Source organism: Cenococcum geophilum (genome assembly GCF_001692895.1).
Source record: "Cenococcum geophilum 1.58 unplaced genomic scaffold K441scaffold_28, whole genome shotgun sequence".
NCBI classification, from domain to species: domain Eukaryota; kingdom Fungi; phylum Ascomycota; class Dothideomycetes; order Gloniales; family Gloniaceae; genus Cenococcum; species Cenococcum geophilum.
Window position 1 is genome coordinate 704,135 of NW_027137586.1, and position 24,660 is coordinate 728,794.

Here is a 24,660-nt window from a genome sequence, read left to right on the forward strand (position 1 = left end):
CTATAAAATAGCTAAACTAACGCCAAGTATACTGAAATAAGTTCCTCTCTGGTTTTAACTTTAAAATTATATATAGGCTAGGAGTATAAGGTACTAAGCCTAATAGCCTAATACGCCGCTTATAAGACCTTCCTTAGTCTAAAGATGACCCCTATAATTAGTTCCAACAACAAATAATTCTAAAAGCACGGAATTTGGCCCTAGGTATGCTACCTACGATAGAGCTAACTATACCTTAGCTCCACACTACAGAACTAGAATTACCTCCCGAAATTAATAAGCTTATTACTACGGCATATAACACCTNNNTTAANCTATTACTANATTAACTTATTACCGNAAAGACCGCTAGCGCCNNTACGCTNCNNACTAANCTNTAAAGCTTAGGCTAGATTAATATAGCAGCCTTAGAAGTAAAAGAGAACAGGCTCTATTATAGAGGTTGTCTATTTATCCCTAACTTAAAAAATCTATAATAGCAACTAATCTAAATGGCCTACGACCTCTGATTAAGCGGCTACCTAGGCAGAGGAGGAACCTATAAGCTTCTTAGCCGATACTACTTCTGGCCTAAAATAATAGACTTAGTTAAACGCTTTATAGGCGCCTGCTACGGTTATAAGCGCGCTAAGGCCTTTAATATAAAGTACTAAGGATTACTATACCCTTTACTAGTACCTATATAACGATAGGTAGATATTGCTATAGATTTCGTTATTAACCTACTACCCTATAAGCGACATAGCCGTACCTATAAGAACATCCTTATAATAATATGCTAACTTATAAAAGAGCGCCACTACGTCCCAACTGAAGGCGTAGCCGTTAGCAACGTCACTAACGCCTTTCTCCGCGAAATCTATTGATTATATAGGTTACCTAACTCGATTACGTCCGACTAAGGTATATAGTTTGGCTTTGATGTATAGAGACGAATCTGCTAACGCCTTGGCATCTCTGTTAAGATGTCTATATCCTTTTACTATAAAACTACTAGGTAACCGGAAAACGCTAATGCTAGTATAAAAGCGTACCTACGATAGATAGTCGCCTATAGTTAAGATGACTGGGTAGATTACCTCCTACTAGGTAAATTCGCAGCGAATAATTACGTCTTAACTACTATAGGACTTACCCCGTTCTTTACAAATAAGGAATATTACCCCTAATCCGGTATAGAACTACTAGAACCTATTAATAAGAAACTGCTATATAGAAAACGCCTTAAGATGCTACTTACTGACTAGCATGCAGACCGTATAAAAAATCTACTTAACTACTATAAGGGAGAAATGGCCTGGGCTTAAGTAAAGTAGGCTTATTTCGCTGACCGTTATAAAACGCTACTACCGGAGATGCGTATTAGCGACTAGGTATAGCTAGATATACGTAATATCTTTACGCAGAGGCCTATAAAGTCACTTAATTATAAGAACCTTGGCCCCTACCTAATTAAATAAGTTATTAATAGGGGAGCCGTATACGAGCTAGAGCTCCTACCTACCCTAGCCACCCGCGGGATATAGCCTATATTTTACCTATAGCTACTATACCTTTACTAGCCTAACCCCTTACCGGGGCAGATATAGCCTAAACCCCTACTAGTACTAATCCGAGACGAGAACGAAGATAAGAACTACGAGGAGTGGACTATTAAACGAATTATTAACTCTAAATACTTTAGCAAAGGTAGAGGACGATGGCTTTACTACAGAGCTATATATATAGGATTCGACATAAATTAGCCAGAATGGCAACTATAGAAAGACTTTAAAAATGCAAAGGATCTAATTAGCGACTTTTACTATACGAACCTATAGAAACCGGGTTTAAGCAGAGATTTTATACCTAATTCTCTATAGGAGCCCTTATAGAGTTAAACTGTTATACATTACTATATAGGGGCAAATTGCCGTTAAATTACCGTTAGATTGCGGTAAAGTATAATTATGTGACTAGAATATCGTTAAGATATCCAGGAACTTTAACCGGCGGTTAAAGTTATCTAATTGGTTGGATTCTTAGATGCTAAGCCTTATTATATAATATTATTTTAAGCCTTTAGCAATACCCCCCTTTCTTCTTTTCTATACCCTAAGTATCCCTTCTATATATATATAGTAACCACAGCGTCGCCGGAGCTCCGCCTCTATAGGAGGGGGGGTAGTGTTACGGAACCCCACCGTAGGGGCCTCCATAGGAGAGCCCCGTACTCTTGCGTACACCTTACGTACAGCTTATGTCAGCTACGCGTAGGTATATTACCTCCTTACGCCCTCAACCCTTATGATCGATCGCGTAACGTCTTATAGACTCCTTGAATACATACGTCTTATAGCCACTACCCCCGTCCCGTAACAAAGATTTACCTTTACTAGCTTATCCTCTTTAAGAGCTAAGAATTAGTCGTCTCCTAAAATAATTATATTATTAGTTTATATACTAATAATTCTAAATAGGGTTCCTATGGTTATAATAAGGAAGCAGGAATTAAATATAAAAGTAGTTATTAAAAGCTTCTCTTTATAGTGCTTGCTATAGGTAGCCTACTAGTAAGTTCCTGCCTTTACAATTCTATATAATAGCTTAAGTATAACTATAATTATATCTTTAGGATACTGGTGGCGAATTTGCTCTAGAAGGTATACTAATATTAAGCGCTAAAGGTACGTCTTTAATTAGGTATAGGCTTAAATAATATCTCGTAAATAAACCGCCATTCTATTCTTTATTAAGGAGGGAGCTAATATAATAATAACTTACTAACTAGCTCGTTAAATCATAGGAGATTATATAAAAATTATCTCTTTATTATTATTATTGTAACCTTAGATAATAAGCCTTAATTTCTTAAATAGGGCGTTAGTAGCTTTGCCCTTAATTTTATTAACTATCCTTAACTTAAAGATGCGAACTTTATTAAACTTAGTAGGGTTATACTTTTTAAATTTAAAGACTCCTCTTATAATAAGGCTATCGATCTTTTACTTATTAGATACTTAAAAAGGAGCTCCTAGAGTTATAATACGACCTTCCTTTTAGAGCTGTTTTACGAGTTTAAAGTTAGCCTTCTCCTTAGCTGTTATAAAGGCCATTAATAGCTTAACTCTATTCTTAATAGCGGTAATAAATTGCTCTTTAAAATTAATAAGATATTAGTAATTTTATAATCCCTTTAGGCAACCTCTACCGCGTTATAGTTACGGCGTATCTACTATAATTGTATTAGAATCGTGGTCGCCTTCTAAAGTATATTAATTATAGCTCTCCTCTAGGGCATCTTCTATAGCATCCTATAAAGGCTTAGAACTATTATCTTTATAGTAAGGCTTAATAACAGTTAAATAGAATTAAGTAAGTCTGTAAGGCATCTAAATAGTATAAGTTTAACTATTAATTATAATAAGTTAATGTAGGCCTAACTACCCTCCCTTTTTACGCTATACGCGTACCTTAGACTAAAGTGGCAGATTAAGCGTAGTTAAGGTATTTGGGCCATTTCTTATTCCTAGTATATTGTTAACCTAGCGTATAGCATAGAGACGTTATACCTCCTTTATTGCCTTATAAATAGCCTTAGCTTATTATATAATGGAGGGAGATAGTAAAGAATTATTAGTTATTTAAGGGTAGGCGCTAAAGACTAGTAATGTAGGTATAAGTCTATCTGGGCTAGCGGAATTATTAATAGCTTTAACAGCCATTTATAAGGTAAGTTCTTCGCTAGTATTCTCTAGTTCTAAAAAGATAATCTTATATACGCGGCGTAATAGTGTGTAATATCGCTCTACTTTTCTAATACTATTATATGCCTTAATAGGGACTTCCTTAACCTTAATTGCCATTACCTTTATCTATTATTAAAACTCTATAGATAAGAAGTTCTTTCCTATATTATAGATGATTTAATTAGGGGGTCCTAGGTAGACATTAATTTAATATAATTAAAGGGTATCCTATACGTTCCTAGCTAATATATCCTTTAAGAAACGTACGGCTTAGAAAAAGGTTAAGAAGTTAACAACTTAGAGTACTAGCTTGCCGCTAAGATATATAACGTTAACAATAATATAGAAGTTAAAGTTGTAGTTATCTTTAAGGCTGAACTTAAATCTGTAACGGAACCTTGTAGCAAGAACTACGGTGGGCTTATTATTAGGCTAGGTGTATAGGAAATGCAAGTATAAAAGTCAACAACGTAATAATAACTGGTGGAGTAGTTGCCCAACAGATTAACTCTAATTGTATTCTAAGAATTACTATAAGGAAGGAACTATCTAGGTAGGGACTAAGGGTCCTTAAATACACAACCGTACTCCTATAAAATCCTTTTTATATGTAATATACGTCTTATCTGTATTAAACGTGACGTCCCTTACGTTTAATACAGCCAATACGTTTAACCATTATATGACTTGCTTATTATTCCTTATTATATGGTTCTACGGGTTCCATTTTGGTCCGTGCCTATATTAACTAACTAGCTTCTTTTAACTTCTTTCTAAGTAATCGTAATATTATACTTAAAGCGTCCGTAATACTATCTCCCTCCTCTTTATCTTTGTCCTTAAAGATACCTAGCATCTCTAGGTTGTTTACTAGAGGTATAATATCCGTCTAATTAATTTAGTTGATATTGTTACTTATAATGCCTAAAGTAATTTCTTCTCTCTCTTGGGTTAAGCGTCGCCTTCGTACCGTCTCCTTAATACTATTACTAGGTAAAGTAATGGCGATCCCTTGTTCTTGTTGTGTAAAAGAGGGGTTAAGTTATATTGCGATCGCAAGTCCTTTCGGTTGCTAACCCTCCTCTTATTCTAAATACACTTGCGCTAATATGCGTTTATCGTGTGACGTTTATTCTACGTCCGATACTAAATATACGTATTCTATTACTCTTAATAGTCTTTAAGTTCCCTAAGTAATTTGTTATAGGGTCTTATATTTAATCTGCTGCTGCAAAGCTTAATAGTAAGCTAGCCTTTATACTGCTTGAGGTTTAGCGTGCCTTAAAAGAGTCCGCACGTGTCCTTAAAGCTTAGCGTCTAGCTTATACTCATCTTTAGCGTTTAGAACGTGTCCGTAAGAAAGTTTGTTTAAAGGAGTAAAAACTGGTTTAATAAGGTCTTTAGGAACTAGGTAATAAAAGAACGGATTCTCCTTTAATAGAGAAGGAAATAGATCTAAGTAGTTCGGCAACTGCTCTTCTTAGGTCCCCCTTAGGTGACTTATTCTTTAGTAATCCTTCTTTGTTAATGCTGCCTGACCTAATCTCTTCTGATACTTCTATACCTTTCCTATAGCGTTCTTTAAATTCTCTAGTAGCTCCTAGGTAGTCTTAGTATAGCCTATCCACTTAACCTCGTACCATATTTCGTTGTTAATGTCTTTATAATTAACAATCTTCGAAACTTACTATTCATCTTCTTCTTATCCTTTGTATGTGTCTGCTTTATAGACTGGTGGCTTAATATTCCTATATGCTAGCTTTAGCATTGCGATGTGCTGTATAGGGTAGATCTTTATTTTGGCTGGTAGGTTTAACTTAAACGTAACTGGTGAAATTCTTTACGTAATTTCGAAAGGTCCTAGTCTGACGTAGTCTAACTTCTTGCTTAGTTATCGACTTTTGAAATTTTTGTGTAGTAGCTATACTTTATCTCCCTCCTTAAGATCTGGTCCCTTAGATCTCTTAGCATTATAGTACTTTTTTATTTTCTTTTATACTTTCTTTGCTGATTCTATAAGGTCTATATAAAGATTTATTAATGTCTTTATTCTCTCTTTAGCTGTACTACTTATTTTCTTTACTTACCGTGGTAACAATAATGTTTTTAGCTTATATCCGTAATTTGCCTTAAATAGTAATATGCCTATTCCTTCTTAAGGTGTTATATTGTATGTAAACTATATAACTGGTAATAGTAATACCTAATTGTTCTATGCATAATTAATATAATACCTTAGGTACTGCTCTAGCGTCTAATTTAATCTTTCCGTTTAACCGTCTGTCTATAAATAATATGCGGTAGAAGTTGCTGCTTAAACTTCTTGCTCCGCTAAGAACACTTCTTAGAATACTGCTATAAATCTTAGATCTCTATCCAATATAATTTTGCTTAGTGCTTTATATCTTACGAATACTTCTTTAATATAGATTCTAGCGATATCTTCCGCTAAGATTTCTTCTGTATATGCTATAAAGTATCCCTACTTTATAAGCTTATCTACTATTACTAAAATCGCGTCATAATCTTGTCCGGTAATAGGATCTTTTAATTTTAGTAACTTAATAATAAAGTTCTATAATATAACCTCCTATAGTCTCTCTAGTATTTCGATGGGTTATAGCCCTCTATATAGCTTATGCCTCGTCGGTTTATTCCTTTAGTAATTTAGATATTCCTTTATAACCTTTCTAGCTATCCTCTAGATTCTATTAATAATATACTCCTCCTAAAGTCTTAATACTAAGCCCGTAGTTCTATTATGTCCTTAGGTTAGTCCCTTATAGAAGTCTTTTATAAACTGCTCTGCTATACTTTTTAGGATGTACTTTGCTTCTTAATTTTCATATATATCCGTCTATAGATCTTCTAGCTGTGCTTCTAGAATTCTTTATACCTAAAAGCTTTCTAGTATCTCGTAGACTTTCTCTAGTTNNTNNTCTTCTTAAGTTNCTNNNATTTTTAGATNATTNTACCTNATTAATCCGNCTNTNTNTTTTNGNAATAAAGCCCCTAATGGCTTTTCCTTATTTTATAGTTTAGCTTTACGGCTTAGAGCATCTGCCCGCATATTGTCTGTACCTTTGGTATATTAAATCTTAAAATAATATTCCGCAAGCATCTCTACCCATTTAACCTGTTTTTAGTTAAGTTCCTTTATTATTAGGAATCCTATTAGGTTTTTATAATCCGTCTTAACTATAAATAGTTTCTCTATACCTTATAAGAATGCTCTCTATTTCTTTAATGCTGCAACTATACCTAATAACTCCTTATTGTAGATGTTATAGTTTAACTTTAGTGGTGTTATCTTCCGACTATAGTATGCTACTAGGTGCCATCTATTTTAATGCCTTTATATAAAGTATGCCCTTAGTATATAGTCTAATGCATTTATTTTTACAACCGTCTTTAGTCCTAGTTAATAGATCTTAAGAACTAGCTTCTGGGTAAATAACTCTTTAACTTTCTTAAAGAGTTCTCTTTGCTCCTTTCCCTATGCCTATAGTTCTTCTTTCTTTATTAACCGCGTAAATGGCTTAATGTTCTTTAACTACTGCGCTATAAACCTTCTATAGTAATTATAAAACCCTAGGAACAATCTTAACTATATAACGTTCTCTAGTTCCTACTAATTTACTATAGCCTCAATCTTTTTTGGATCTATGCTAAGTTGGCCTAGTTTAATAATAAATTTAACGAAATCGGTCTTCCTAGTGAAGAACTCGCATTTTTTAATTGCTACTAGCATCTGTTCTTCTTATAGTCTCTTTAAAACCTATTTAACGTGTTCCCCATATTCTTCCTTAGTTATTAAGTAGATAATAATATTATTAAGATATACCATAATAAATTCATCTAAGTATTCCCCTAACACGTTGTTAATACGCTTTTAGAATGTTACTAATATGTTTATAAGCCTAAATTGCATAACTAATAGTTTGTATAGTCCTTCCTTTGACCTAAAGGCTGCCTTTTATTCGTCGCCTTCCTTAATCCTAATCTAATAGTACGCCTATCTTAGATCTATCTTTGTAAAGATTTGCGCATTGCCTATCCTATCTTAGATTTTGCTAATTAAGGGTAAAGGATACCTATCCTTTCTAGTAATGCTGTTTAACTGTCTATAGTTAATACATAGCCTTAGTTTACCATTTTTCTTTAGTACGAATAGTACTGAATAACCTGCTAATGACTGCGATGGTCTAATATATCCCTTTTATAGATTTTCCTAAATAAACTCTTTTAACGCTCTACCTTCTTCTTTAGTAAGCTTATAGATTAGAAAGAACTTTAGACTTGTTCCTAATTCTAACTCTATCTTATAGTCCTATACTATATATTCTAACAGCTTCTTACTTTCCAGTGACTATAGTTTTTTGCCGTACTTATAGTATCTCTTTAGTATATGGCTTAGTCCTTTTTCTGTTTCTTTATAGGTTACTCCTACTTAGTACTATACCAACTTAGCTTATTATTACATCTTGCGGTGTTAAGTATCTCTAATATTAACCTAACCTGTAATTTAATTAATTCTTAGATTATATTCCTATAACTAAGGCATATCTAATACTGCCTTATCCCGTCCTAATAGTAGGATATTAAAAGACATCTTAATTTGTCTCCCTTTAATAGTTATCTAAATAGGTCCTATTTTAAGATTAATAATCCCTCCTCTATAGGTTATTAGATCTCCTAAAATCGTAACTAATAGGTAAGGTTGCTCCTTTTATCTATAAGGTAGCCCTATTCTCTTAACTGCTACTAATAAGATATGGTTTCGCGTTACTCTACTATCTATTAGCGCTTTAAACTACTAATCTTACCAATTAATCTGTAAATTTAGGTGTTATTTTTAAATTCCTTTAAGGGTCTAAGGCTCTACTACTAGCTCCCTCTAGTCCTATGGGTCTCTACTTTTCCTAACTATTAGCTGCTTAATCCTAGTGCACTTAGCTTATTCTTTAGCCAATACCTAGTTTGCTTTTTATCTTTAATATACTATAGACACGTATTTTCTAGGCATTCCCACCACTATTATCCGTCTAAGCATTCTTCTATAAGGAATTTTCCTGGTTAAAGTACTAAACTCCCTTCCTTTTAGACCTCTGCTAGATGCCATCTATATATATATTTAGCATTTCTATACTGTTGCTTATCCGTTATCTAGTATATCCTTATAGGGTATTTCTAATTCTTTTTCTTTAGATTCTTATATATTTTATATATATTGTCTATACACACAATCCATAATAACGTGTAGTGTGCTAGGTGCTTTAGGTTAACTCTTGGCTTATCTTTATCCTTAAGTTTAAACCTTTATCGTGCTGATCTAAACGTTGCGACTTTATTTATAGGTACTAAGATATGTCTCTTACTTCTCTAGTCCTCTAAACGTTCCTTTAGATCCTTTAATATTATAATTAAGGCTTCTTTAATATGCGTTATGGCCTTCTCTATAATTAGGTGGTCTTAGATAACTTTTTTATCTAACTATATATAGAAATCTTCCTACTTATTATTATGCCGTTGCCTATACTACTTTTAGTATAGCTACTGGAGTGTATACGGTTTATCCATAAGGAAGTATCTTCTTATTACTACATTATAACAGCCTTTTATATGTCGTTCCTTAAACCTAGTTGGAATCCCTAAATCCTCTTTATCTTCTAGTTTAGTAAGCCACTTAGCTCTTAGTGTGCCTACTCTCGGCCTATTAGTGATTCTTTATACTAGTGCTCTGTCCTTTATATGTCCTAATATGCTAGATCTTCTATCTAGTTTCTACTCTTACCATAAGGTAATTCTTGCCCTAAACTCCTCTATAGTTTCTTTTACGTTACGTCTTACGAGTAGATCCTTAAAGTCTTTATGCTTCTTAATCTTAGTATTAACTTTTTAATCTTTAGGCTAAACATTATACTCCCCTGGTAAGTCTTCTAGGTCTATATATCTGTCTCCTAGTCTAATCGCTGTTTATACTGCAGATTCTCTAATCTATAAAGAAGCTCCTTACCTCTTATCTATAGGTGTCCTAATTCGTACTCTAAATTCTTAACCTCTTAGATTCTTTAATCCTGAGCTTGCTTCTAACTTAAGCTTGGCTTTTACCTTAGTCCAACTAGGCTTACTTAGTATTCTTATCTTATTTTAAGAGTCTTAAATCTCACTTATCTCGTCTTAAGAATCTTATACCTATAGGAACTTCTATCCCGAGCTTATTCGTATAGTTCTAAACTAAGCTACTACTCTACTCTATCGGTTATCGTCTATTATAGGTCCTTAAGCTTACCTTATCTTGTCTTAAAAATCTTGGTTATCTCTTATCTTATCTTAAGAATCTTAAGCCTTTGGCCTTTTGCCTTTATTAAGTGCTAAAGTAGTTTGCTATTCTACTTCTCTTACGTCTCGCGAAGCGATAGATATTATGTCTAGTGGGGTTTTAATCCCTACTAATGTTCCCTATTCTATAGTAGAATCATTCTCTACCTCTAGTATAATATCTCCAAGGTCTGCTCGCTCCTAATAAGCGGCCCTTATTACCTTATTGTCACGGAATATTTCACCTAAGTTAAATTTATCGTCCTTAATATCCAATCTGCGAACTAGTTTGTTAGTTCCTCTATATCCTATAGGTGCTGGCTCTTATAGCTAATAGCTTACGCCATACTTAGCGTCCTTATAAATTTGGTATGCGTTATTATAATAAAACGTAAAACTTTTAATTAAACATTCTTTTGTTCCTTATAGCATATTGTTATCCCTCTATACGTATATATCGTCTGCTAGTCTTATGCCTTTTACTATATAGTAACTCTACCTACTTCTATAGTCTCTAACGTAATAACCCTATTTTCCGTAATTTATGCAAGCTCCTTTTTTAAACTATTTCTCTTATTATAGAGTCCACCTAAATATCTTCTACTGTTAAGATCCCTAATTCGGCCTCTGCTCCTTAGACCTTTAATTACTTAATCCTTGTCCTCTAGGTTTCCATAGTTTACTCTATCTCTTATAGGCTTCTTTAGTACTACTTAGGTCCATTAGCTCTGCGCTATACTATAGTTTCTAACTTAGCTTTTGTTGTTGCGTACTCTGCGCCTTATATAACTATGGAACTCTATCCTAGCCTCTCTTAGCCTGTTCCCTTTAGTAGATCTAATTATTAATCTTAATCGCCTAATCTATTAGATCCCTTAGGGTATCCGCATCTTTTATTAGGATAATTACGTCCTAGACTTTAGCCTTAAGTCCCTGTTTATACTATGCTATAAGCGCCCTATTATTCCACTCTACTTATATTACTAGTGTCTGGAACTATATTATATACTTAATTACTAAAGTTTATTATACAAGGTTCTAGAGTTTTCTTTCCGCTATAGTTGTTTCTTCTAGGTCTCCAAATATCTACGTTAGTTGTTCTATAAATTCTTCCTAGCTTAAGAACATAAATCGCACGTCTTAGTTAGTAGTCATTATTCCGTTTGCCTGTATCTCCGTAAGGTAAGGTTTAAACTACTTAAGTGCTTTCCCTAATAAGAATAGTCCTATATAGGCTATCCGATCTATAGGTGTAGGTAACTTTGCTTCCTTCTATAAGACCTTAAAATGCATCTGCGTAAGGAATCCTTTAAGCTTTAACCTCTCTCCGGTAAATCTCTTAATTGATAGTAGCTTAATCTTTGCTGCTCCTATCCCGTTAAGTCTTTCTTCTAATACTGTATTGTTAGCTGTTAGCTAGTTAACTATTTCCTATAGCTGTCCGACCGTCACAGGTTGCTATAAGTTAGTATTTGCTATACTAGTATCACCTCCTGTCCTTAAAGTAGTTGCTGCCGTTAATGGCGTCGTGGTGGCTGCTTTTGGTGGCATATTGTTTAACTTCTTATATTAATACCGTAACTAGGTAGTGATTGTGTAACGGAACCTTATAGTAAGAACTACGGTAGGCTTATTATTAGGCTAGGTGTATAGGAAATGCAAGTATAAAAGTCAACAATGTAATAATAACTGGTGGAGTGGTTGCCTAATAGATTAACTCTAATTGTATTCTAAAAATCACTATAAGGAAGGAACTATCTAGGTAGGGACTGAGGGTCCTTAAATACATAACCGTACTCCTATGAAATCCTTCTTATACGTGATATATGTCTTATCTGTATTAAACGTGACGTCCCTTACGTTTAATATAGCTAATACGTTCAACCATTATGTGACTCGCTTACTATTTCTCATTATATGGTTCCACGGGTTCCATTCTGGTCCGTGCCTGTATTAACCAACTAGCTTTTTCCAACTCCTCTCTAAGTAGTCGTAATATCGTACTTAAAGCGTCCGTAATAAAATCGGCTAGGGGACTTCTGGTTTATTTAATAGTAATAATAGTACTTTATAAAATACTTAATTACCTTAACCTTAACTTTATGGCCTACTTACTAAAGAATCCTAAGTAATTAATAAATGGATAAGTGGCTAAAATAATGGTATAGTTAACGTAACTCTAACTTAGTTAGGTAGCTTTAAGTAATACTCTTTTCTAGTTAATAAAGGAGTAACTAAGGGTAACCCTACTTGCGTATAACGGGCACCCGATTATCTCCCTAAATAAGTATATCTTTAAGGTTATTAAGCTTAACGCCTAATTTATTTATATCTTTAATATAAAATAGAAACGGGGTGTTTATAGGAACGACGTAAAAGGTAATATACCCTAAGGGGGTTTGGACCCTAATTGTGCCAAAAAAGATTATAGTACCCTTACTAAAACAAATTGTATATTAGCCTGCCGTTAAATAGTTAATCTAAATAGAGCTATTAAGCTGCTAAAGGGCTTAAACTTAAGGTTCTCTTACTATAGATACTCCTACGGCTCTAATATCTAGTATAATACTATAAAAGACGTTCACTAAGTATCTATTATCAAAGGAGAACGCGGAACTCTCCCTTAGCTTATTAAAGATATCTAACTTCGTAGTAAAATAGAGCGTAGATTAGTTATTAAGAATAGTAACGGTTTATATGCTATCTACCTTACTATACTTAGTAAAGTATTAGTTGGGTAAGTACTCCTTAATTTCCATATCTATAAGGAGCTGTTTAGCCTTATTAACCTTACCCTTAAGATCTTTTACGCCTTTATATTAAACCAGGAAGCTTTAAAAGTAGGCTATAGTAACCTTATAATTTCCAACGTTTCTTATACTCTAGCGAAACTTATTATATACTTCCTTTTGCTTATTAAGAGAATGCCTAGTTAACTAGCAATTTGGTTTCTTATAAATATAACACTTCTTCTAGCAATTACTTCGAAATAAACCTCTATAAGGACCTCCACCTTTACCTTATAGTTGTTAATTATACCCTCTACTATATTACCTACCCTAGCTACTATATATTCGATTAGTCTAGTTATAATCATATTAGTTAGGCGGGTTAATTAAAGTAGGTTAAAGTTAGGTGTTAAATTACTATACTTCTTAAGAGCGTAGAGTGGTGCCTAATAAAAGATCTTAATTAAGTATATACTCCTTTATAAGTATTTACAGAATTAAAGAGAATAAGGTTATATTCTTTAACACCTTAATATACGCTAATAACTTAATTATATAGGCTAAAGTCCTCTTAATATAATTCGGATAAACCACGCTAAATTATCTAAAGTTAATTAAAGAGCTTTTAAAGATAATTAAGCCGAGAGACACCTAGGTTTATAGCAATGATCCTTAGAAAGGTAGTCTCTCTCTATTCTAACATATACTACTACTTATTCTCTTCTATTTTAAAGTAGTATCTTAACTTATATATTATGCGGTTAAAATTATATCCTTTTCCTGCCAAATAATTATAATAAAAGGTACTAGCTTAGCCCTTAAGCATAACAGAATAGGCATTGTGATATTAATCAGACTCTATTTCTACCTTTTAGTAATAGTTATAGAAGATATATAGTCTCGAATTAAGAATATTATATAATTCCCCGCTAAACTTCTTCTTCTAATCTAAATAGAGCTTCGTAAGCTCTATAAGCAATTTTAAACTACCTCTAATTTAAGATTAAGATAAAGGAGGTGGGGGTTATATTATAGGCTGCAGTAGGGACGTAGGTCTGGTCGGTGGAGTCTAAAAGTCATTAAATTGCGAAGTAATAGGATCCTATGCCTGCTTTTATTAGGGTATAGTATCTAACGTTAAGGTTATGGGTTAAATTAGATATAGAGGAGTTAAAGGCGAAGGTAGGTTTGTCTCTAGAGGTATATTACTTAAGTTCTATTATAAGTTAAGCTTCCTTATAGTGCGTAGTTGGTGCTTAATCTTTTATAGAGTCTATTTATACTCTTCTTTTACGTTAATAACCTACTCCTAAATATTGTCTCTAATAGTACCCCCATCCTTAGGGACAAATACTCTATTCTCCTAAAGGAAGTTACGGAAGTCCTATACGATATCCTTGTTTATAGGGGCCTATATTTCCTTTATCTATCTAATAAAGTCCTCCTTTATATATTCCTATAGCGCGGTATTATTATATTTACTNTCCTTATAATATACTATANNGTNTAATAAAAATNNATTTAAGTCTTNTTNATTAGCGTTTATAAGGTTAATTATAGCTTTATTCTATATCTTTAGGTTAATATCTTCCTTATACTTCTTTAGGTAGGTTAACGCTATAGTAGGTATAGAATTGACGAGGTGTTATACGTCGAAGGTAGGTAGGATTTTCGGTTTTATAGGATCTTATAGGTTTGCTATTAAGAGGTAGGCAATTTAAGATGTTGTTTAACGCGTTTTAGACGTTAACTTAGGACCCTAGGTTTAGTAATACTTCTAACCTAAAGTACTTGACTAAATCTTTGTAAACGCGGTTGTTCTACGTAATAGACGTAACTTAGTATCTCCTAGTACTTAGTAACACTTCTATTACTAGTTTTCCGCAAGTCTAAGGTAGTATAGTATTGCCGGGATCTATTCTATATAAGCGCATATAGCACCCCTATATAAGACTATCTCTTCTATTTAAAAACCTAGCTGCTCTATAGTTAACTATATATTTAACNACTAATTAGTNTTNGTTATATAGNGTNACTTACNAATAACAACTACTNGAGTAGGTTATAGTNATGTTNGTTAATAAAGCTTATTAATTGGAATAAGGAAGGGCGAGGAACTTAAGGCTCCTCGCCACGCTAGTGCCGCGGCGACACGTGATGGCAACTTGCCATCACGTGACGGCAGTTTGCCGTACGTGACGGCAACTTGCCTTATTCCCGACAATAGGAATTATATATCGCATTTTTAGAAGGCGGTTAACTACTACTATAATATTCGTAAATCTATTGCTATTAGGCAAGTCTACTATAAAGTTAATTAAGATATTACGCCATCTTTGCATTAAGATGGGCAATAGTTAAAGTACTCCTTATTTCTTTACATAAGAAGTCTTTCTACGCATATACGTTCTATATACTCGGATATATTTCCATATATAGTTATATATTATAGGCTAATAATATACTTATTAAACTATCTTATATATCTTTATATAGCTAGGATATTCTATTATAGGAGAGTTATATATAAATTCGAGTATCTTAAATTATAAGGGTTTGGAATTTGGGATTACTATTTTCTATTAATAGTATAACCAATTATTATAGATTTCGCATTTGGTAAGTATAATATTATTATATTACTATTTCCTTATTTAAATTACTTTTATTATATCTACTATCTAGGGGTTATTCTTATATTTAAGCTTAGAACTTAAAGAAGCTCTTACTGCACCCGGCCCAAAAAGACTAAAACCAACTTAAAAAACCCTAAAAAATACCTAGAGAATCCCCCTAAGATGTATGCATTGCAGGGGAGGCATACGTCGAACGACGGTAGTTTATACTCGCGCGTATCCACCAGAACCACGCCTAGCAATAGCCCTCTATAATAAGAACGGGCAAATACTACACTATAAAGTGGAAAGACCTTTATTAAGAAGGCATTTAATAAAATATAAAGCCTATTAGACGCGTTTAGTATCCATAGTTACGGGGAAATAACCATTAGCTATAACGAACTAATATAGCTAGCAGAATAGCTCCGCTAGTTTAGTAAACCTTAGGCACCCCTTTAACAAACCCTTAATTAAATCCTCTAATAGCTAAGTAAAATTAAAAATAAATAAAATCCCTCCTTACCGGCAAACCGCACCTAGGCCGCTATAGCTACGCGTCTATAGTATAGGGAACCTACCCCCCTAAAGATAATATCTAGGTATATAATTATAATATAACTAAATATAGAAAAAGCAAAGGGGCTTAGAAAATAATTAGAAACAGAAGTCCTTACGGAGATTCGTAAAGAGGTCTATAACGCTATTATAGTCTAACACCTTAGGAGCAGAGACATTAAAGTTACCTTAAGGGACTAATAGGTAAAGGAACAAGCCGCTAGGGTAGGGGATAGGCTAGGAGAACGTATTAGCATAAAAGTACTTTATAAAGATTACCTAGTCGAAGTCCTAGCGGTTCCCCTAAGCCTTAGGGTAGAAAAAAGACGCTAGGCGGACAATATAGCAACTATATATAAGATAGTAAAACAAACGGAACGCCTTATACTAGGACTTAAGATTACCTAAATTTAATAGCTTTAATAGGAAAATATAAACTAAGTATATAATAAAAATAATAAAAGAATATAAGGGTCGCTAGAGACTTGCTAGGGAAACGCTAGTCAAATATATAGCTCCCTTATTATTAGTATATATATACTAGGAATACAAAAACTCCTTATTTAAAAAGGTATTATTGTAAATAGCCTTATATACAACGTAAGGCTCTATAACTATAGACTCTGCCTAAAATAATGTTATTACTATATATAATAGGGGCATACCTAATCCATATACGTAGTATAGGTATGCTACGGCCACTATATAGGCCCCTATAATATAAGACACTACTTAAATTAAAACTAAATAAAATGCGTAAACTGCCACTAAAGCATATATAAGGCGTAGGAGAGAGAAGACTGCATTAAATATAGGAGATAAAAGGTAAGGGCTTAACAGCTATAGGAATAACTATATACTAGGTTATATAAATAGAAACAATAGACGATAAGCTAGGGGGGCATAGGTGCCTTTCTAGCGTTTCCTACCTTTAATACTAGGGGGCTAGGCTAGCTATCCTAAGCCTTAACGGGCTAGAAGCGACGCCGCGCAATATTACTAGACTATATAGGGATATAAGGGTTATAGGGGATATAAGGGAAAGGACGCCCTATAGGAAGACCCTTATGGACAGCTATAGTAAGCTTAAGACTAAAATAATTAAGAATTAGACTTAATGCGGTAAATATAACATTTATAGCCAACTTTTAAAGGGCATATAGCTAACTAGTAAGAATAGGGGAAGAACTAGAGATAATAACAGATTTAAATATAAAAGCGCTAGTAGGAATATAAGACATGGGAATAAAAAGCTCTATATAAAATAAGTAGTAACTAGGGTATANATATAAGAGATAAAAGTTTTAAATATTCTAAAAAAAGTAGAAATAGAAGAAGTAAGGAATAATAGAGAGGCGAAGGACCCTTACTAGGGGTCCGCTACCTATCTATTATATAGTATAACTATGGTAATATAAACCACCGTCTTATAAGGCCCTTACTAGATAGTCTATATTATGGCTTAAACAAATGCCTCTAAACCGAAGCTTGAACGAATGCTATATTACCAAGATACTAAGCTAAAGAGAAGGAAAAGGGGTCGCTAGGACCGATGTAAACAAATATATAGGGTAAGCCGCTAAGGCGCTAGCTTTAGGCGGGCCAATCACAAGTCGGCAGAATATGGCAGAATTTGGCAGGTAACGTGCGATAGCGCCGTTANATCNCCCCCCTNTTTAAAAGAAAGCCTGCCCTTAGGCTTAGTTAGAAAAAATAGGGTAGCACTAGGCTTATAAACGTAGGATTATAAAAATATAAGATAAGGAGATAAAAGGGGATATAAGTCCGTCCTGACTAAGTATAAAGGGCGATTATAGGCTAAGTGGAAGCACTAGGCTAGAAAGAGTAGCCGCTAAAAGTCTTAGCACAGATCTAACTAATTAGACAACTTTAACCGGCGGTTAAAGTTCCTAAATATCTGAAATTTTATAGTACTGGCANAAAACGGCAGAATATAGCAGAATTTGGCAGATAGCTGTATTAGGGCTTTAGGGCGTTTTTATCCCTATATTCTTCTAGTAACTTATTATCTTTATTATACTAGCATTTTATCCATTTATCTAGGTACTTTAGGGGTCTAGGCGTATTAGGGTATTAGTTATAAAATTCTTTAAGCTTTTAAGGGCAGCCTATAAAGTTCCATGTAGGGTACTAGGTTAGATTAGGATTATAGCCCTTCCATTAAATATAGTATTTTAGCGCTCCCCATACTATCTTATAGGCTAATATTTTATTAACCTCCCATTTATTATCACCGTTTACTTAAACTAGTAGGGGAGGCTCGTTCTTTTATCTAGGCAATAGGTCGTTTATAGCTTTCTGTAACTTATCTAGCGAGAAAATAGGGTAAACCCTAATTAAGTCTAGGAGCTTTATCTTATACAAGTTACCTATCTTCTTAAGAACCTTATACGGTCCTGCCATCTAGTAGTCTAGCTTACGGCTAGGTCGTTTAGTCCTCTAATTCCTTATTATAACCTAGACTATATTGCTAGGGGCAAAATTGGGCTCTTAACGGTGTTTGTTCGCCTGCTGTTCTATTAACCTCTAAGCTTTTTCCAAGTTCTCGCGGGCTACTATCTAGGCCTCCTCCAATTATTTAGCGTACTATTAGGCCTTAGTATAGGATAGCTTCTCTTATATAGTCTAGGGTTCTTCTAGCCTTTTCCAGTTAAAGCTTATATAGGGTAAGTATCCTATTTTTAGCTGAATTGGGGCAAACCCTATGGAGTTATAGGGTAGGGTTGCTTGCGCGTAGTCTATTAAGGGTAGTAGTTTAGACTAGTTATTCTGGAAATAGTTAATAAAGGGCCTAAGCCTTTAGTCCAGGTACTAATTTATAATTTCTATCTAACCGTCTATTTGGGGGTGATAAGCTATAGAAAGCTTTAGCTTAATGCCTAGGATCCGGGTAAACTTATTCCAAAAGGCTGATATAAACTATAGCCTATAATTAGATATAATAGTATCTAGTAGTCCGTAGATTTAGTAGATATAATAGACATATAGCCGGGCTACCTCTTTAGCATTAATGTTCTTATAATATAGAATTAAGAACGGGCGTTTACCAAAGCAGTTAACTATAACTATAACTATATTATATCCGTTACGGTCCCTAGGTAGTTTATAAAAGTCTATAAAGATATACTACTAAGGGTGCTCTAGTATTAGGAGTGGCTTAAGTAGTCCTAGGGTCTTATTCTATGGGATTATAGCTCTCCGGTAGTCTTCGCAGTTCTATATATATTAATTAATATCCGCAACTATTCTTGGCCAGTAGTAGTGGCAGTTAATGATTTTATAGGTCTTGTTCTTACTAGTATGTGCCGTAGAGACTTAGTAATAAGCTTTGTAGATTAGTTTAGTCCGTAGATTATTAACATTAAGGACTATAAGCCGCTCCTAGTATAGGAGCAATTCTTCCTCCGTCTTAAAATTGGGGTCTTCTTTTACGGCTTATTTATGGAGGGCCCTTAGGGCGTCAGCTATACGGTTTATAGTTAGGAGGCGGTTAATTAGCCCTATTAGCTTATCTAAGGACTCCTCTATTAGTGCTAGCTCGTTTTACTAGGAGTCTAGCTCCTTAAAAATCTGTAGGTTAAGCTATTCTGGATAGAGGAGGGCGCGCGTCCAATATTGGGTCTTTAGCTTATCCTAGGGTCCTATATCTTATTCTCTTTAGGTTAAGGTATTAGCCTTAGAGTTTTGCTTACTAGAACGATATATAATTATAAAGAAGAATTAGGAGAGTATTTTGGCCTACTAGGCTTATTGCTTTATAAGCTGCTTTATAGTTATAAAGTACTCTAGGGCTTTATAATCTATATATATCTTAATCCGGGAGTTTATACCTTTAAGCTCTACGCGCTATTAGGAGAGTAATTAAATAATAGCTAGCATTTCTTTATCGTGTACTTTATAGTTATACTTAGCCAGGTCTATTATCTTTAAGAAGAAAGCTATAGGGTACTATTCGCCGTCTAGATGTAACTGTAATAGGATTCCCGCTACGACCCTATTAGAGGCGTCTGTTTCTAGCATTAATTTAAGATCTAGGTTATAGTAATAAAGGATTAGGGAAGAGATAAGCCGATCCTTTACCTCTTTAAAGGCCTCTATATAGCTATTATTAAAGACAAAAGGCGTGTCCTTCCTAGTTAGTTATATAAGAGGTTTTGCCACAATTCCGTAGTTATAGATAAACTAGTAGTAGAAATTATAAAAACTAAGGAAGGACTAGATTCCTTTTACTATATAAGGGGGCTTCTAGTTACGGATTGCCTCTACCTTCTTAGGGTTGACCTTAATTCCTTTTATAGTTATAATAAACCTGAGGTATTTTATACATTTTACCCTAAACTTATATTTCTTAATATCGACTTATAAGCCCGCGTTCCGTAGTCTTTCTAGGACCTTCTTAACATAAACTTAATGCTTAAGTTCATTATCTGAGTATATAAAAATATCGTCTAGGTATACCGTGCAGAATTCGTCAAGGTAATTAAAAAGAACGTTATTTATATACCTTTAGTACGTAGCCGGTCCGTTTATTAGTCTAAAAGGAAGAACTTTATATTTATAGGAACTATAGCGGGTACGGAACGTTATTAAATCTTTAGATGCAGGGTCTATCCTAATTCGGTAGAAAGCTTGGCGGATATTAAGTTTAGTAAAGATCTTTACCTAGCTTAGACGTGTAAGGGTCTCGTCAATTAAAGGAATAAAATACCGGTCCTTTTAAGTAATAGCGTTTAGCTTTTAATAGTCAATACAAAAACAAAGGCCTCTATTAGGCTTTTTTACGAACAGGATAGGGGAAGTAAAAGGGGCTTAACTTGGCTTAATAAACCCTTTATCTAGGTTATCAATTAAGTACTACTTTATTGCTTTTAGCTTATCCATTAATTAATAGTAGAGGGGGCTATAGCCTAGCGAGTTATAGGCCTCTAATTGAATTTTATAATTATACGTCTGGTAGGGGGGTAACTTGTCTAAGGCCGCCTTTAAGAATGTATCCTTATAGCCTATATTTTTTTTTATTTTTTTTTTATCCGTTGTATTATACTACGTATAATACTGCACATGCAGCCTCTAGGCTATGGCGCTATAGTTCTATATATATGAATCCTTCCTAGGCAGCTTAACATGTACTAGTAGCTAAGTGGACACTCTGGCCCGTTTTAAATACTAGGGGGAGCTCCTAGCCTATTAGTGTTTTGTCCTGATATCTTGCTTACTATGGTCTAGTTTATGCTAAGAAAATCGCACTAAGGAAATCCTGGCTCTTTTATCTATTTCTGCCGTATTCTGCCGTTCCTAGAGTAGAAAAAGCGCTCTAAAAGAAAGATTTTTATTAAATAGTTTTGCACTTAAGAATAAGAGGCGTTACAATAGCTTGCTAGCTTAGAAGCAGCTACCAATTACCCTAAAGCGACTTTTTATTCTGTACCCTATCTCTTCTCCTTGCTAAAGAAATGGGTAGGGAATTAGTAATTTAATAGGTACTCTCCCTAAAAATAACCTACTAATGGTATTTTATAAGGGCGAACCTCGTTACGTAAAACCTACTCCCATAGGAAAATTTCACGAAGTTGTCTTGTATAGGTATAAAACTAATTCGCCTATACACTTAGATTTAACGTGGCTAAAGTAACACGGGCCGGCCCCCTTCCCTCCCCTACTATAGCCACCCCTATCTGCGCATCTGCGGTACGGCCTATAGTGCGGTATTGTATGGTATGTTGTGGCGGTGGTGGCGGTTGTGGTAGAGGTCGTCTGCAGGCGGGATGGCTGTAGATAGGTTGTGGAGGTCGTCTGCAGCGCGATGGCTATGACAGCGGTTGTTGGAGGTCGTCTGCAGCGCGATGGCTGTAGACAGGTTGTGGAGGTCGTCTGCAGCGCGATGGCTGTAGGCAGGTTGTGGATAGGTCGTCTGCAGCGTGATGGCTGTAGACAGGTTGTGGAGGTCGTCTGCAGCGCGGATGGCTGTAGACAGGTTGTTGAGGAGGTCGTCTGCAGCGTGATGGCCTGTAACAGGTTGTGGAGGTCGTCTGCAGCGTGATGGCTGTAGACAGGTTGTGGAGGTCGTCTGCAGCGCGATGGCTGTAGACAGATGTTGTGGAGGAGGTCGTCTGCAGCGTGATGGGCCGTTGACAGGTTGTGGAGGTCGTCTGCAGCGCGACGGCTGTAGACAGGTTGTTGGAGAGGTCGTCTGCAGCGTAATGGCCGTAGACAGGTGTGGAGGTCGTCTGCAGCGCGCGATGGCTGTAGACAGGTTGTGGAGAGGTCGTCTGCAGCGTAATGGCCGTAGACAGGTTGTGGAGAGGTCGTCTGCAGCGCGATGGCCGTAGACAGGTTGGAGAGGGGTCGTCTGCAGCGTGATGGCTGTAGACTAGTTGTGGTGGAGGTCGTCTGCAGCGTGATGGCTGCAGACTGGTTTGGGTTAGAGGTTGCGTCCGGTGACGTGTCCTCAGGGCTATATAGCCTGCGGCGCCATAGCGACGACGACGGAGGAGCGAAGGGGGAGACGACGACGGAGGAGCGAAGGGGGAGACGACGACGGAGGAGCGAAGGGGGAGACGACGACGGAGGAGCGAAGGGGGAGACGACGACGGAGGAGCGAAGGGGGAGACGACGACGGAGGAGCGAAGGGGGAGACGACGACGGAGGAGCGAAGGGGGAGACGACGACGGAGGAGCGAAGGGGGAGACTTATAGCCTATATAAATAGTAGGAAGAAGGCGTTTAACTAGTTCCTTGTCGGTTTCCTTATCTAGCCTTTCCTCTCTATTATTAATAATTCGGTTAATTTTATANAGGCTTGTTATAAAGACCTTATTGTCCTTCCGGTATATATTAAAGTAGAACGCTACAGCGCTAATTGCGGCAATATCTACGGTAGGGGGGTTAACTAACAATAGGGGCGTATATGACTTTAGGGACTTCCGGGGTACTAGCATTATTATTTCTCCTTTTAGCTCCTATTATATCTTTTAGAGGTTATCCCTTATATCCTATTAATACGTTCTTTTCTATAACGGTTAAATCTATACAATTTAAACGTTATCTATATTATTATCTGTCCCGCTTCCGTATATAGAGTCCTCTTTAAACGTAGCGCTTTAGGAGAGTATCTTTGTTGGTATGGAGTTCTTTCTAGCTTTATAGCAGGCGTCCTCTTAGGCAAAGGCTAGGTCACGGGCCTAGACATCCTACTAGTAGGTAGGGTCAGCCCTTACGGCTAGTGTCTTATAGTCGGTTTAGATCTCCCTAATAAAGGAGGGTAACTTTAGTCTATCCTCCGGCCAGACAAACCGTCTTTTTTATATATTTAACTAAATATCAAAATAGGACATCTATTTTTGTCTAAGGATTATATTATAGGACCCTAGGTCTAGAATGCAAAAGGGGATACTATATTAGCGTTGTCCGTTAAAAGCNATATATAACTTTAAGACGTGGGTAACGGGCCAACCGGCTTAGCCGTTATAGCCCTTTACCTAGATAGGCTTCTCTAGTTAGATAGCTTCTATATTTAGAAACTTAGCAACATTATTTATATAGGCAGTATTTATAAAGGCGAAGCTATTTACTCTAGTATTAATAAGGGTAGTTATATTAACTCTATATCTATTTTAAGATACTATATATAAAACTATAAAATGCTTTCCACCTATTAACTAACTAAGATTAATCTCTTTAAGATTAATAGGGTACCCTAGGGGGGAGTCTTTCCCTAGGGTTCTTCTTTTCCTAACTTATTAGACGTTTCTCCTTCCTCTATCTCCTTAATATTGCTTATATCCTTTAGCTCCAGGCAGGATAAGGTAAAGTAACCTTACTTATTATAGTTAAAGCACATAGCCAAGATAGGGTTAATTAAAGTATTATAGCAAATACTAGTTAATGGCGTGGTACGTAGCTAGTTAGGTAAGGCTCGCCGGTGCGTAGTTATAACCGCCTTTAGTATAAGAGTAGTTATAACTTATCTTCCTACTCTAGCTTCTATAGGTATAGCTAGCGAGTTCTAATTGTTATAGAGTCACTTCTGCTAATTAGGGCGGGCGTTAATCTACTTTAGTTCTAAGTCTAATANTAGGNAATAAGCTGCNAGTCTTTNNTAGNTTAGTAGGTTATNTAAGGTTATAGTNATCTTTTCTTATAGCTGGATTATTAGCTTATTATATAGGTCTAATTAGTAGTTCTTAAGGGGAACCTAGCCTTCTCCTATAAGGTATAGGAATTAAGTTTAGAATTTGGCAAAGGGTTAGTTTGGTTTTATTATTAGGTAATTATAGTTATAACGGGCATTCTATACTTTATTTAGGTTAATATAGATAGCCGCTAGGTGCTATATTATCTCGTTAACAGATATAAATTAGATAGGGGAGTCGTCCTTAAACTTGGCTTAAAGGTGCCGTTAGGCGTCCCCAGTGATTCGACTAAAGAGGTAGAGCATTTTAGCTTCTTTAAAAAGGAAATAGTTATAGTTAATGCGGAGCTTTCCTTGTACTTAAATCCTCTAATTCTTAAAGATAGGGTCTATCCTGTTAGATAGTAGTAGGGGGTTAGGGAGCTTAACGGACTTTAATTACTTCGTTATTATATCCGTACTCCCTAGTATATCACATTTAGTAGAGTAAATAGGTTAGCTAGGGCTTTAAAAAGGGGAAGCTAGGCTATTTTATAGGGCTGTAAGGCTTTCTAGGAT

General features: G+C 35.3%; 1 protein-coding gene across 1 annotated transcript; it reads left to right on the top strand.

Moving 5' to 3' along the window:
- Nucleotides 1-21,621: 21,621 nt before the first annotated feature.
- K441DRAFT_148344 (uncharacterized protein) lies at nt 21,622-22,393 on the top strand. Its single transcript, XM_067640173.1, has 3 exons — nt 21,622-21,721; nt 21,801-21,838; nt 22,237-22,393. The coding sequence occupies exons 1-3, from the start codon at nt 21,685-21,687 to the stop codon at nt 22,330-22,332; spliced, it is 171 nt and encodes a 56-aa protein (XP_067502656.1). The 5' UTR covers nt 21,622-21,684; the 3' UTR covers nt 22,333-22,393.
- Nucleotides 22,394-24,660: the final 2,267 nt, after the last annotated feature.